General features: G+C 37.8%; 1 protein-coding gene across 7 annotated transcripts in view; it reads left to right on the top strand.

Annotated features, from left to right (window-relative positions):
- Positions 1–13,467, top strand: part of ABCA5 (ATP binding cassette subfamily A member 5) — a 110,215-nt gene that overhangs the window by 87,007 nt on the left and 9,741 nt on the right. For all 7 annotated transcript variants that reach the window (XM_074343566.1, XM_074343565.1, XM_074343569.1 and 4 more), the window contains 8 exons: positions 1,128–1,255; positions 1,691–1,828; positions 4,795–4,908; positions 7,605–7,775; positions 8,906–9,019; positions 9,415–9,549; positions 11,068–11,142; positions 11,671–11,762. In XM_074343566.1, coding sequence (XP_074199667.1) covers positions 1,128–1,255; positions 1,691–1,828; positions 4,795–4,908; positions 7,605–7,775; positions 8,906–9,019; positions 9,415–9,549; positions 11,068–11,142; positions 11,671–11,762 — 967 coding nt within the window. The remainder of the gene's footprint in view (positions 1–1,127; positions 1,256–1,690; positions 1,829–4,794; positions 4,909–7,604; positions 7,776–8,905; positions 9,020–9,414; positions 9,550–11,067; positions 11,143–11,670; positions 11,763–13,467) is intronic.

Below are 13,467 nucleotides of genomic sequence, written 5' to 3'. Positions count from 1 at the left end.
TTCACTTTCGCTAATCTGCAGAAATGCTAGTATTTTCAAAATTTTGTCCCGTATGTCATTTTTTAGTATTTCTGGAGTTGTTTACACATATATATGTGTATACGTATGTGTGTGTGTGTATATATGTGTGTGTGTATATATATGTGTGTGTATATATATATAAGATATATCTATATCTCATCTTTTCCTGGGCCTTTTTGGCCCTGAAGGCACGTTTCCTTTAGGAGTCACTGGCCTTTGTGTGTATATACTGGGTGAGATCTTGCCCTCCTTGCAGAGCTTTTGGTCTCACAGTTGGTTCAGTTCCTTCCGTTATAATAGAGCTCTCTCTCAAGAGCACAGAGCCACGCTGGCATCTGGAGGTGAGCGATCACTAGATTAGGAGTGAAAAGCATATCACTAAAGGCACCGTTCTCTCTGACGCTCACGTTTGGTGCTGACTCCGAGCCACCCTGCCGTACAGCCCAGTTACTGACAGTGTCTTCCTTTGTTGGGTTTTGATTTCTCTCAAAGTCACATTTGACCTTCCTTGAATCCTGGCTTTCGTGGCGATGGACAAGGTACTATTTCCATTCATCAGGCATGTTGGCATAGATTTAAACCTCCGACAGGATTCAAAGTCTCTCCCTTGGCTCCGGGCACTTTACAAGACTGTAAGTGGAGACTTAGCTATATGCTTTAATATTGTAAGGCAGATGACATTTATAAAATCTGTCTGTTCAGAGCATACAGAAATCCTCAAAAGAGCAATGTTACCTAACTCCGCACCCTCGCATCTACCTTTCTGAGCCTTGTTATAAAAAATTACCAGATAGATTTTTATTCTCACTATTTAACCAGATTTCATGTGAGTATTACGGGTAAACTTTCAATGTACTGTTAGTAGCAGTAGCAGCTAAAATTTGCACAATTACTGCGTGCCTGCCGCGTTCAGTTCTAAGGCCTGTGTATGTATTGACTTGGATTTGAATGCAGACTGTCTGGTTCCAGAGCCAGTGTTCATAATCATGTCTTAGCTAGTGAAGATAACAGTATTTCTTTTTAAAAGAGAGCTCTTTCCAATGTTGTTCGAAGACTGTTTCTCGTTTAAACTGATTGTTTATTATTTCCTTATTTGCTGATACCAGACTCAGATATCAGTGATCTTATTAGCTTTTTCACAAACCAGAACATAATGGTGACGATGTTTAATGACAGTGACTATGTGTCCGCCGCTCCCCATAGTGCAGCTTTAAATGTGATGCAGGCAGAAAAGGTAAGAGGAACGTATGTGAATGAATGAATGAATACCCGTTTGAAAGTTAAGAAACATTAAGATACTTCCTCTCAAAGTGATCATTTGCAGATTTGACCTCACTAGTTGGAAATTAAAATTTACTTCTGGAAATAGATAGCTGTGTTGACTTATGACGTATTTTATGCCCTAGTGGAGGACCAATGTGTAAACCTATGAGGAATTTAATTATTATTTTTTTTTGTTTTGTTTCAAATATCAAAATACCCAGATCCCAAACCACGTTGTCTTTATCTCTTACTGGGCATTATTTCTGTGATTTGTTGAATCAGATGTCAGTGTCATTAGTGAGAATTACCTTGATTGGTGAGAGCAGCTTGGTACGTAGCAATCATACATGTGTTCATTTGTGTTTCTGTATAGTCTGTAACAACTCTCTCTCTTTTTGAATTGTAGGACTATGTTTTTACAGCTGTTTTCAACAGTACTATGGTTTATTCTTTACCTGTATTGATGAATATCATTAGTAACTACTATCTTTATCATTCCAATGTGACTGAAAGCATCCAGGTCTGGAATACCCCATTCTTTCAAGTAAGCAAACTTAAAAGTGTGTGTGTGTGTGTGTGCGTGTGTATGTGTAAAATAACTACTAAAAGCCAAGTGACAGTCACAGATGAACTCTGTAGAAGTTCAACTCGTGATGTCTCCTAGTCTGAAAACTTGAGCTGGGGATGGTTCACATCCTGGTTTTAGGATTCTTTAGTACGAGTTTACTTCAGGGTCAAGGAGATTCTGTCTTGGTACTGATGTTTTTATAAAGTGTGAGTATTTTTTATGTTAATCACAGAAGAAAAATTTAGATAATTAAAAATGAATATTGTTCACCTAAAATCTAGATATTGGGATTTTTGAACCTTGAGAAGCCACACAGTCATTTTTCCTGTAGATAGGACTGTTGGGTTATAGATATGAAAGTTCACTTAAGTCTCCAGAAAAATATTCAACATTTTTCTCTCAATCCTTATGTTGTTTTTGATCTATTGAAAAATAAGTGGACAAATATCTTTCTGTAATAGCGGTTTCTATTTTCTGTTGCCGTACTGTTTTTTGGGGGGCAGGGGCTGGTAATTAGGTCTAGTTATTTATTTATTTTTTTAGAGGAGGTACTGGGGATTGAACCCAGGACCTTGTGCTTGCTAAGCACGCACTCTGCCACTTGAGCTATATCCTCCCCTCATACTGTTTTTTAATAGCTTTATCGAGATGTACTTCATACACCATATAATTTACCCATAAAAAATGTACAGTTCAGTGGTTTCCATTATGATCCAGTTTTGCTACTATCACAACAGTCAGTTTCATATTTTATCACTCCTCCCGAGAAACGCTTGTACTTATCAGTTAATCACTCCCTGTTTCCCCTGATGCCCACCCCTAGTCAACCACTAATCTACTTTCTGTCTTTATGGCTATGTAATCTACACCCGAATTTTTTTAGTGTATTTTAATCTTCTGCCATTTAAAAAAAAATTTTTTTTGAAGGGAGGATAATTAGGTTTAGTTATTTATTTTTTGGAAGAGGGACTGGGGATTGAACCCAGGACCTTGTGTATGCTGAGCATGTGCTCTACCACTTGAGCTATACCTTCTCCCCAACTCTTGCCATTTTTAAATGGAAATCACGTCGAAGATTAAATAGACATGGGGACCAAGAACATCAAAGTTGCATTTTAAAAAGATCACTGGCACCAGGGAGGCCAGGGAATTTCTGTGGAGGGAACTGTGGTGGAGGAGAGGAAAGGAAGGTGTGGAGATCAGAGATTCTTTTACTAAATAGTTCAGATGAGAGGAGAGGAGCGTCGGAGTTCATGCAGTGACACTAACAACAGTGACAGAGGAAAAAGATGTTAAACAATATGTGGCGTGCTTTATCACTGTTGTATTTGTGAGGTGGAGAAAAGAAATCCTCAGATTTCTTACAGTTTTGGGAAAAGTAGTACATAGTAGTATCTTTCACCAATTTTGAGAGTATAGACAGAAGAGGGATTTTGGCTTCGTTTTGATGGAATGGAGATAACTGACTTCACTTCTGAGCCTACGGAGTTAGTGGCTGTCCTGGTGGCATTTGCCTGATGGACATGTAGTAGGCATTTGGATGTATGAATCTGGAGAGATTTCTGGACAGGAGGTAAATACTTGTGAGTCACCGGTGCGTAGGTGATGTAGAAATCATTGAAGTTGTAGATCATCCCTTGGGATTTTTGTTGTTGTTATTGTGCAATGTTTTAATCCTACAGAAAATAACCGTGTATCTACTACCCAAATATTTCAAATGTTAGTATCTTGTCATACTTTTTCTTAAAGGTGCAGCTGAAATCTCTAGTGTATCCCTCTTTTTCTTTCTCTCCTCCATGAAGTAACCACAGTTCAAAATGTATAATTCCCGTACATGTTTTTACGATGCTGCTATGTTTGTATGTATCCATAACTCTTACAAAAGATCTTGCAGCTTGTATTTTCCATCACTCATTGACATATACTATACCATCTTTTAAAACCAGAGGGAAAGAAATGAGACTTTTTAAAGCTCAATTTTCCTAATAAGATACAGTCTTATCAATGTTCCACATTTCCCCCTTACTTTATCAGATTCTATGTAATTGAATTCAGCTGTAATCTCATTAACCTCCGTTTCTTACACTGCTCAGCTTACATATTTGTTGATTCTATCTGGGTCTTTTACTGCACTGTGCCAGAGTTTCAGGCAAAGTGTCCAGAATCGTATGGCATGAATTAAGAAATTGGCTTCATTGCTAAAAACTCAAAACAAGATGCACTCTGTCTCCACATTATCGTGTGGTAGGGGAACGTGTGTACCAGGGCCAGTGTGCCTGCTGGAGTGCCTTCCCTGTCCCATGGGCATATCTGCTCAAGAACAAGGGTGAGGAAATGGCCTTGTTGAGGGTGGTTCTGGGTAGTTTGCATTTGGGGCACCCGATGTTTACCCGGTTGGGAAGGCATGCTGCCTGTACCTGGATCCATGGGCCTGTGGGAGTTATAGTCTCCTCTGCTGGGAATAAGAAGTTCCTAGTTCCATAGGAAGATGAGCTTGGGGACAACTTTTCCCAATGGAGAAGAAGAGGGTGCCACGATCCCAGCTGGCTCGTAGTTCAGTCCAGTCAACCAATGAAGGCATCAAAGGTCATTCTGAGAGAGTCATGTTCATTGCATAGAACTGCTGGTGGACATGTTAACTGCTCTTCATGTACATTCTTACTTTTCATTAGATGGGGGAGCTCAGTTTATACGCTCTATTATTCTGTATACTCCTATGAGAAAATAATTTGTTCAGGATCATGTAGCTATTTAGTAAGTGTCAGAGTTGGTTCTGTAGCTCGCTGCATCTTAACCCTGCCACCTGTTTTTTCACGTAGACTGCTGTCTGGGATAGATGTCCTGATGTGCTTCTTCAGAGGTTTTGATAGTCTTTCCGAAAGTAATAATTTGACGTAAAGTGATTCCCAGCTCAGTTTGTTCTTCTGTGGGTTGTCTTTCAGGAAATTACAGACATCGTTTTTAGAGTTGAGCTGTATTTTCAAGCAGCTTTACTTGGCGTTATTGTTACCGCAATGCCACCTTACTTTGCCATGGAAAATGCAGAGAATCATAAGGTAATGACTCAGTTAAAAAATTACCGGTACACTTTGCTTATCTTAGAAAATTAACCTGCTTTGTGTGGGTGTAAGACTTCCATGCAATTATTATTTCAAGAGTAAGTAAATGGAATATAAATATGCTTATTATAGTAATAGTAATAACTATCACTTATTATTTGGGTGCTTGCCATGTACCTTATTATTATTTTTTTATTGAATTATAGTCAGTTTACAATGTTGTGTCAGTTTCTGGTGTACAGCACAATTCTTCAGTCACACATATATTCATTTTCATATTCTTTTCCACCATGAGCTACTGCAAGATATTGAATATATTTCCCAGTGCTATACAGTAGCCGTGTGCTTTAAATGTTATGTCCTTCCATCCTTACAGCACTATGAGGTGAGTTTTCTGTTACCCACTTGTGGGTCAGGAGATGATGGATGGAGCGTTCATATAATGTGTTGACGTAGCTTGTTTAAGTAGTAGATCTAGGAACTGACTGTGATCCTTAAGTTCTTAGTTGGTACAGTGAACTGCCTCTTTTTTTTTTTAACCTTTCAAAGAATGTATTGAATGTATAAGGCACTTAGTTTTTGTCAAATGAAAAAAAAAAATTAGGTAGAAAATGATTTTGATCACCAGGGCCTCAGAAAACTGCTGTGTGTGCAGAGCACTGGTGTTTTGTTGTCATTGTTGTTTGTTTGCTTATTTTTTGCCTTCTTCTTTCTCTTTGGACTTCCACCAGGCAGGTAGTGATCTTGTCCTCTCTTTTGGCTGTTCAAAGCCTTTCCCCCTTTCACTCTGCTGAGATTGGCTCCGTCTTACTCCTCCAGTCAAAATTCTCATTCTCTCCATGTCTGTTCTTAGTTCAGTGGTAGCAAATTTATGTAAATTAATTTACACAGGGTGATTATTAATGAGGTTAAGCCTCATAGCAGGCAGTTACATCTTTTAATAATTTTCTGTAGTGTGAAACTAATACATGAGTCTCAGGAGAGTTTTTTAAAGTATATTTAATTTTTTGTTATAAATATATACATATATATGTAATATATATAGGAATCTAGAAAATATAGGAAAGTATTAGGAAAATTAAAAGTATCCGTAACCCCCCACCACTCAGATTTGAAACTTACTAGCCAGTTGCATTTTTTCTTACTTGTTTCAACTTAAATGCTTTTAATTCAAATTTTTATTTAGAGATAACTGTAGATTCATATTAGGTTGTAAGAAGTAATACAGCAAGATCGTATGTACCCTGACCCCCTGACTGTACCCCAGTAGTAGCATCTTGCAAAACTGTAGTCCAGCATCACAAGCAGGATATTGACATCAACGCAGTCAGGGTGCAGAGAAGCACCATCGCCACAAAGGTCCCTCTGGTTGTGTTTTCCAAGCCCACACATCCATCCACCTCACTCCCTTCCTGACCTCTGGCAACCACCAACCTGTTCTCCATTTCTATGATTTTGGTATTTCAAAAATGTGCAAAGGGAATCATAGCATACTGGCTTTTCTCACTCAGCGTAATTCCCTGGATATTCATCTTAATTTGTGTGTACCAATAGTTTATTCCTTTTTATTGCTGGGTGGTATTCTGTGGTGTGGATCTGGGTTAGTTTCTAGTTTTGACGTCACGAATTAAGCTGCTGTGAACATTTGCGACAGGTTTTTCTGTGAACGTAAGTTTTCATTTCTCTGGGATAAATGCCCAAGAGTACCGTTGCTGCGTCGTATGGCGATTGCATATTTAGTTTTATAAGAGGTCATTGAACTATTTTCCAGAGTGGATAAACCAGTTTACATTCCCACCAGCAGTGTATGGATGCCAGCAGTGTGGGGTATCCAGAATGACTGTATTTTACTTGGTTTACGTTTTTAGACTTACGTTGGAATTTACATTTGTGTTCTTCTAATTCATTGAACGCGAACGCTGTCCATTTTTAAAAATCGTGTCTCCTCTTCTTAACTGATCTTTACAGTCCGTGCCTCTCTCACCTCCTCTACGACAAGCTCTTTCATATAATACCCCTAATTTTTAGGAGTAGAAGTTTTTATGGGTGACAAAAATCAACTGAATAGATTGTTGGATTTATGGAAGACTTAAACAATTTTAGATTAAATAATGAGAGCATGAGAGCATGAGGAAATCTGTGATCATTTAAGTTTACTGTTGGTACAGATGAAGATGCTGTTCACTTGTGTAGTAGTAACAGCTAACATTTGTGCTACACATGATTGAGTAAAAGGCTTTCCAATGCATCATCAGCACAGAATTTCACACTTAAGCCGAAAGCCTTGTGTAAATCAGGGGGTTCTTGGCCATGTACTAGTGTTTTCGTGCAAGGTCAGTATTTAAAAGTGAGAATCCTTTTTCTTAAACGTATTTTTTCTCTGTTTCCACAGAATTTCAAAAGCACGTGTATTTTGCACAGCAGTAACCCCCGTGACACCTTTCCCTTTTAGTTTTGTGTTTGTCAGAAGCACTGCTGTATTCTGACGCTGAAAAAAATTTTTGAGATTGTTGCACTTCAGAAATAATGAGCCAACATTAAAGGCTGAGTGGAATTTACATTTAGCTGTAAGGTGTCGACTGGGAATGTGATGTTTTTTGTTGATGTAAAATGAAGAGTTCTACAGTAATTTGCTAGAGCTTTCTGTTTGGAAGAGGTTTAAAGCTGTAATCAATTTCCCCTTTTCTTTTTAGATCAAAGCTTATACTCAGCTTAAACTTTCGGGTCTTTTGCCATCTGCATATTGGATTGGACAAGCTATTGTTGATATGCCCTTATTTTTTGTCGTTCTTATTTTGACGCTAGGAAGTTTATTTGCATTTCATTACGGATTATATTTTTATCCTGCAAAGTTCCTTTCTGTGGTAAGTTAACATCCGTTATACTCACGCTATTTGTAATTAAAATGTTAATTTATAAAACTAAATCTTCAGGAATGTGACAATTGGCTGAGTAATTTTGATACTATTTTTTAACAAAAAATAGAATCAGCATCTATTTCACTATTGTAGATGATACTTAAAATCAATGCTATTTATACTGCTATAAGCAATCTTTGATATATTTAAACTTTTTTTAAATTTATGTACAATCAGTTACAGTGTGTTAGTTTCTGGTGTACAGCACGGTGTCCCAGTCATGCATATACATACATATATTCATTTTCATATTCTTTTTCATTAAAGGTTATTGCAAAATATTTAGTATAGTTAAAAAAATCTTTTTAAATCTATTTTTGCTATAAGCAATTTTTGGAAACATAAATTTACTGTTATAAAATAGTTCCTTGAAACTAAGGTGGTTTTTCATGTAAACTGCCTATTTGTGTGTAATCAGGCGTACTTAAACACTTCTTCTTTGTCTCTGTGCCTGAAAATAGTTTCACAAAGAAGAAGCCCCTTTATTCCATAGTTTAAAATATGGCTTTAGGTAGTAAGGAAGAGTGTAATTTGCATTCATATTCATATGTCAGCTAATGATACTGGACCCCTTCCTATGAGTTATATTAGAAAAAAGAAAACAGCTAGGTAGGCTGCGGTTGCTAAAAATAAACTTAGCAGTTTTGCCAGAGAGCATACTGACTTTGCATATTAATGTCTACCTTATAAATTAATAAATGTTTTTCTTAATAATTTATAAAATGCATTAAGCGCTGTATGTTAAAGTTTAGCTAATACTTGATTGAGATTGATAAAGTTGTAACCAACTCTGGATAGCATTTTACTTGACATAAAAAAGAGCTACAAATAGTGTTTGGTCTAAATGACTTATTCAAGCTTGGGTTAACAGTTTTAAAAGCGTGAGTTTTAGTAATTTAGGAGAAATGTGGATGGTAGCTGCTCGAGTAACCGCAATTTCAGTTTTTGGAGTGACTTGTTGAGCAATAAAATTTGAAGAATAATTTCTTAATGTTTTAATGTGACTAGTATTTTGCATCATGCATATTGCTAGCTATTCATATTTTTTAATAAAAATACACATTTCTGTTTTACAGGTTTTTTGCCTTATTGGTTATGTTCCGTCAGTTATTCTGTTTACCTATGTAACTTCTTTCACCTTTAAAAAAATTTTAAATACCAAGGAATTTTGGTCATTTATCTATTCTGTGGTAAGTCACACTTTATATTATTTCATCTCGGGTTTTCAAAGCACGTTCTTTACAAGCAGTGAACCCTTTTCATGATTATACTCCAAAATGTTGCTGTCTCTTTTCTAAGTGCAGAACTTAAGATAGCTAGCTAGCAGCACCTTTTTGTGTGTATATTTGTCTTCCGCACCATCCGTTCTATGAAGGGATGACACTGAATGCATTTCACGGCTGGCATGGCAAGGATGCCGGCTACAAACATCTGGTACCAGGGCTCTGACACTTTCCGGCTGAGTATCTCCTGTGGCTCCGTGTTTTCTTAGAGGATTAAAAGCATAGTTAGTGCTGAGGCACACAGTAAGTTGGTATGAAATTTCTAAACGTCTTTTCCCTTGTCTTCTCATTTTTTGCCTTAGACAGCGTTGGCTTGCATCGCAGTCACCGAAATAACTTACTTTATGGGCTACGCAGTCACAGCTGTTCTTCATTACACCTTTTGCATCGCCATTCCGATCTACCCACTTCTAGGTTGCCTGATTTGTTTCATAAAGGTAGGTCTGTCAGGTGTTTTAATATTTTTTAGGAAACTATAAATAAATACAGCCTAATCTTTGAGATCTTAGTTCTTATATTGAAACAGTAAAAAAAAAAAAAATCAAGTTGGCTGCTACTACTTGATTTAAATATTATTAATGCAGCAATTTGAAATTACTGTGGTGTCTTTTCCAGCATGTCTTTAAACTGCCAATTCTCAAAGGAGAAGGACTGTGTCCACATGTTCTTTCATGCCCTAAACAACGTACATAAATTAGGAATATGATCTGACTGCAGTCAGTATTTATTTTGGGGGCGTTTTCAAGGACTAAACAATGTATTGTACTATAAAGGGACGAGAGAAAACAAGAAAAAAAATGAAGAAACAAATTGTTTTCTTCTGCCTTATTAATTGAAAAAAAATTCTGTGTAATTAGAAAAAAATTTAGTTGATGAATTATTGTCTAAAGATGATTGCTGATTAATTCTACTCAGAAACCTCCCTACTCCTCTACCCCCCACACTTTATGGCTTCAGTTTATAAGTTTAATTTATACCCGCTCTGATAGGAATATTTTGGGGTGGGGAAGATTTTAATCTAACTACAAAACATGGCTACTAATATTAATAACTAGCAAGTTTACAGAGAAGACGTGTTTGCTGGACAAAATACATTAAAAAAATTTTAATCCAAATATTTCTACGTATTGCAGCTAAAAGAAAATCATTTCCTTTGCTCACAAGGCTCCTGACACCCAATGTGTAGGTTTTCCCCTCACATTAAGCAATTCTGACACTAACCAGAGTTAGCACAGACCCCACGGGATAAGGATGCAGTCCCCTAGGCTGCCCCCTGACTTCAGATTCCAATCACAAGCAGTGGGTCCCCAGCTTACCCACACTTCTTTCTGACTTGGCTACAGATCAAGGGTTCCCGTGAACAGCCTTCTCAGAAGGTTCTGTAGTTTGCCATCATGGCTCCCAGAACTCAGGGAGGCCCTTTATTTACTGTCAGTGGTTTATCATCATGGGTATACAAATAAACAGCCAGGAGAGGAGGTTCACAGGGCGAGGTCTGGAAGGGTCCCCAGTGCAGAGGCCTGGGCCTGTGTCCCCGTGCAGTTTGGAGTGCCGCCCTCGCAGCATGTAGGTGCGTCCACGTCCCCCAAGCTGGAAGCACTCGGAATGCTGTGTGAGACTCCATGGAGGTTCCATTACTCAGGCGTGATGAGCTAAGCTGTCTCAGCCCTTCTCCCCTCCCAGGCGGTGAATAAAAGGGGCTGAAAGTTCCAGCTCTCCAGTCTGTGGCTGGTCCCTCTGGCCATCTGCCTCCATCCTTCGGGAGTATAAACGTCATTAGTATAAACTCGGCTGAGGTTGAGAGGGGCTTGTCCTAAATAATGACACTCCTGTCACCTCTGTCACTCGGGAAATTCCAAGGGCTTTAGAACTTGTGTGCCAGGAACTGTTGTCAGAGGCCAAATATTATATCACAGTAACCCAGCCACATAAATTTTCAAAAATTTTTGTCTTAGGCTTCTTGGAAGAATAATCAGAAAAGTGAGGACACCTACAACCCATGGGATAGGCTTTTGGTGGCTGTTATATCGGTAAGAAGTAACTGTTAGCATGTGACCTTAAGAATAGTTTGGTTCTATCATTCCCACTCTATTTTAGTTTTTATCCTGTTGCATAAAAATGAAGGTGCATAAAATGTCAAGTGTGTTAGTTAATGCTAGCTAATGCGCATTTCATTGGTAAAACCTTTCACTTACTGAATGTGTCCACTTTAATATACTTGGCTTTTGCACATGTCATTAATTCTGTTTAATAATAATTCTGACTTCCATAGAAACAAAAGCAAAGCTTTTTTTAAAAAAAATTATAGTTTATGAAGCTGACAACAAATGAACTTTACAGAGGTAGGAAAATACGTGAAGGATCATTTTACTAAAAATCTGCCTTGGTTTGTATTAACGTTGATTCTTAACTCATTGTATGACATGCAGAAAAAATTGTGGTGAATTTTTCTGGTGATAGTAAGGAACCTGATGTATGCGGTTTTGGTTCTGTTGGTATAGAGGTAAAAATAAAAAACCCAAATGACTGTCATGAGCTGTTACATGTTTTTCTTTTAGCCTTACCTGCAGTGTGTGCTGTGGATTTTACTCTTGCAGTACTATGAGAAAAAATATGGGGGCAGATCACTAAGAAAGGATCCCTTTTTCAGGTCAGTTAATTTTTTATTTATTTATTTATTTATTTTTTATTTATAGAGTTGTGTAGCCATCATCATAATCTAATTTTAGATCATTTCCATCACCACAAAAACCTTGTACCATTAGTAGTCACTTCCCTTTCCTCCCTCAGCTGCCCACTAACCCTGTCTGACCACTAATCTACTTTCTGTCTCTCTAGATTTGCCTGTTTCACATTCATAAAATGGAATTATGCGAGATACGGTCTCTTTTTGTCTAGCTGCTTCACTTGACATGGTGTTCTGAAAGTCCATCCCTGTTGCAGCATGTAGCAGCATTTCATGACCTTTTTTTGTTTTCTGAGTAACACTGCATTGTGTGGATATACCACACTTGATCTCTTCGTCAGTTGATGGGCACTCGAGTTGTTTCCGCTTTTTGGCTATTGTGAGTAATGCAGTGATGCACATTTGTGCACAAGTATTTGTGTGGACATATGTTTCCATTTCTCTTGGGTGCATACCTAGGAATGGAATTAAAGGGTCCTGTGTTTAACCTTTTGAAGAACTGCCAGACTGTTTTCCAAAGTGGCTGCACCATTTTGCATTCCTGCTAGGAACATTTGAGGGTTCTGTTTTCTGCGCGTTCTTGCCAATACATGTTATTGTTTGTCTTTTTGATTTTAGCTCTTTTTCGGGGTGTGAATTGGTGTCTCATTGTAGTTTTGATTTGCATTTGCCTAACGATTCATGATGTTGAGCATCTTTTTGTGTGTGCTTATTGTCCATTTTTATATCTACTTGAGAGAAATGTCAGTTTGAACCCTTTGCCCATTTAAGAAATTGGGTTATCTTTATAGTATTGAGTTACGAGTTCTTTATATGTTCTGGATACAAATCTCTTATCAGATATGATTTGAAAATACTTTCTCCAAGTCTCTGCATATTCTTTTCATAGGATGTTTTAAATTTGAAGGAGAATTATTTACTGAAATGTGGCTGTTGGAATTAAATTGGTTCTGAATTTCTGTTTTTCTATTTCTCATATATTTGTTTATGTGCTGAGTATTAACATTCTGTAGAAAACTGGAAAGTATTGATAAATGTATGATGGTTATTGGTTAACCACCGGATGCTCCCCACATCCACATCCAGGTGCTCGCCCTTTTCATCTTTGCCCTTGTTCCTGCTGTCATTTGGGGGAGAGTTCAGGATCCACACAGATCACCGTTCCAACACCCTAGCTCCCCTTCCCCCATCTGTTGGCATCAGAGCCGTGCCATCACTGCTCTTCACTTCATCTGGAAAACCTAAAACTCCAGTGTCCAGCTCTACCAGTAACTATTTTTCTAGCTTTCTCATCTTGTTCGTCCTGTTGGACTCTTCTCCTGTAGCTTCGTACCCTTGAGTTTTCTCTTTTCTCCTGAATGCATCAGCTAATCCATTTTTACTTTTTCCTCTTTCAGCCTTGCTCACATGATTCATCAGTCACCCTCTCTCAGCATCCTAAACTTCTGTATCTCTTTGACCTGTCCACTAAGAATCATAATTTTTGGTGAATTTAATTATATGCTAGAGAAAAAATAACATAAAAGTACAGTTTAATGATATTGCATGTCTGTTCCACATAGCCCTGCTTTAACGCTGTTGGTAACCCTACACGTTTACCTCGTCAGCACCTTCCTTCTCCTTTTCCATTGTTATCCCGCGCCTTCTTTGTATCGCTCAGATTCTCAAA

Source organism: Camelus bactrianus, chromosome 16 (assembly GCF_048773025.1).
Source record: "Camelus bactrianus isolate YW-2024 breed Bactrian camel chromosome 16, ASM4877302v1, whole genome shotgun sequence".
NCBI lineage: Eukaryota > Metazoa > Chordata > Mammalia > Artiodactyla > Camelidae > Camelus > Camelus bactrianus.
This window is presented reverse-complemented; position numbering and strand designations above follow the sequence as displayed.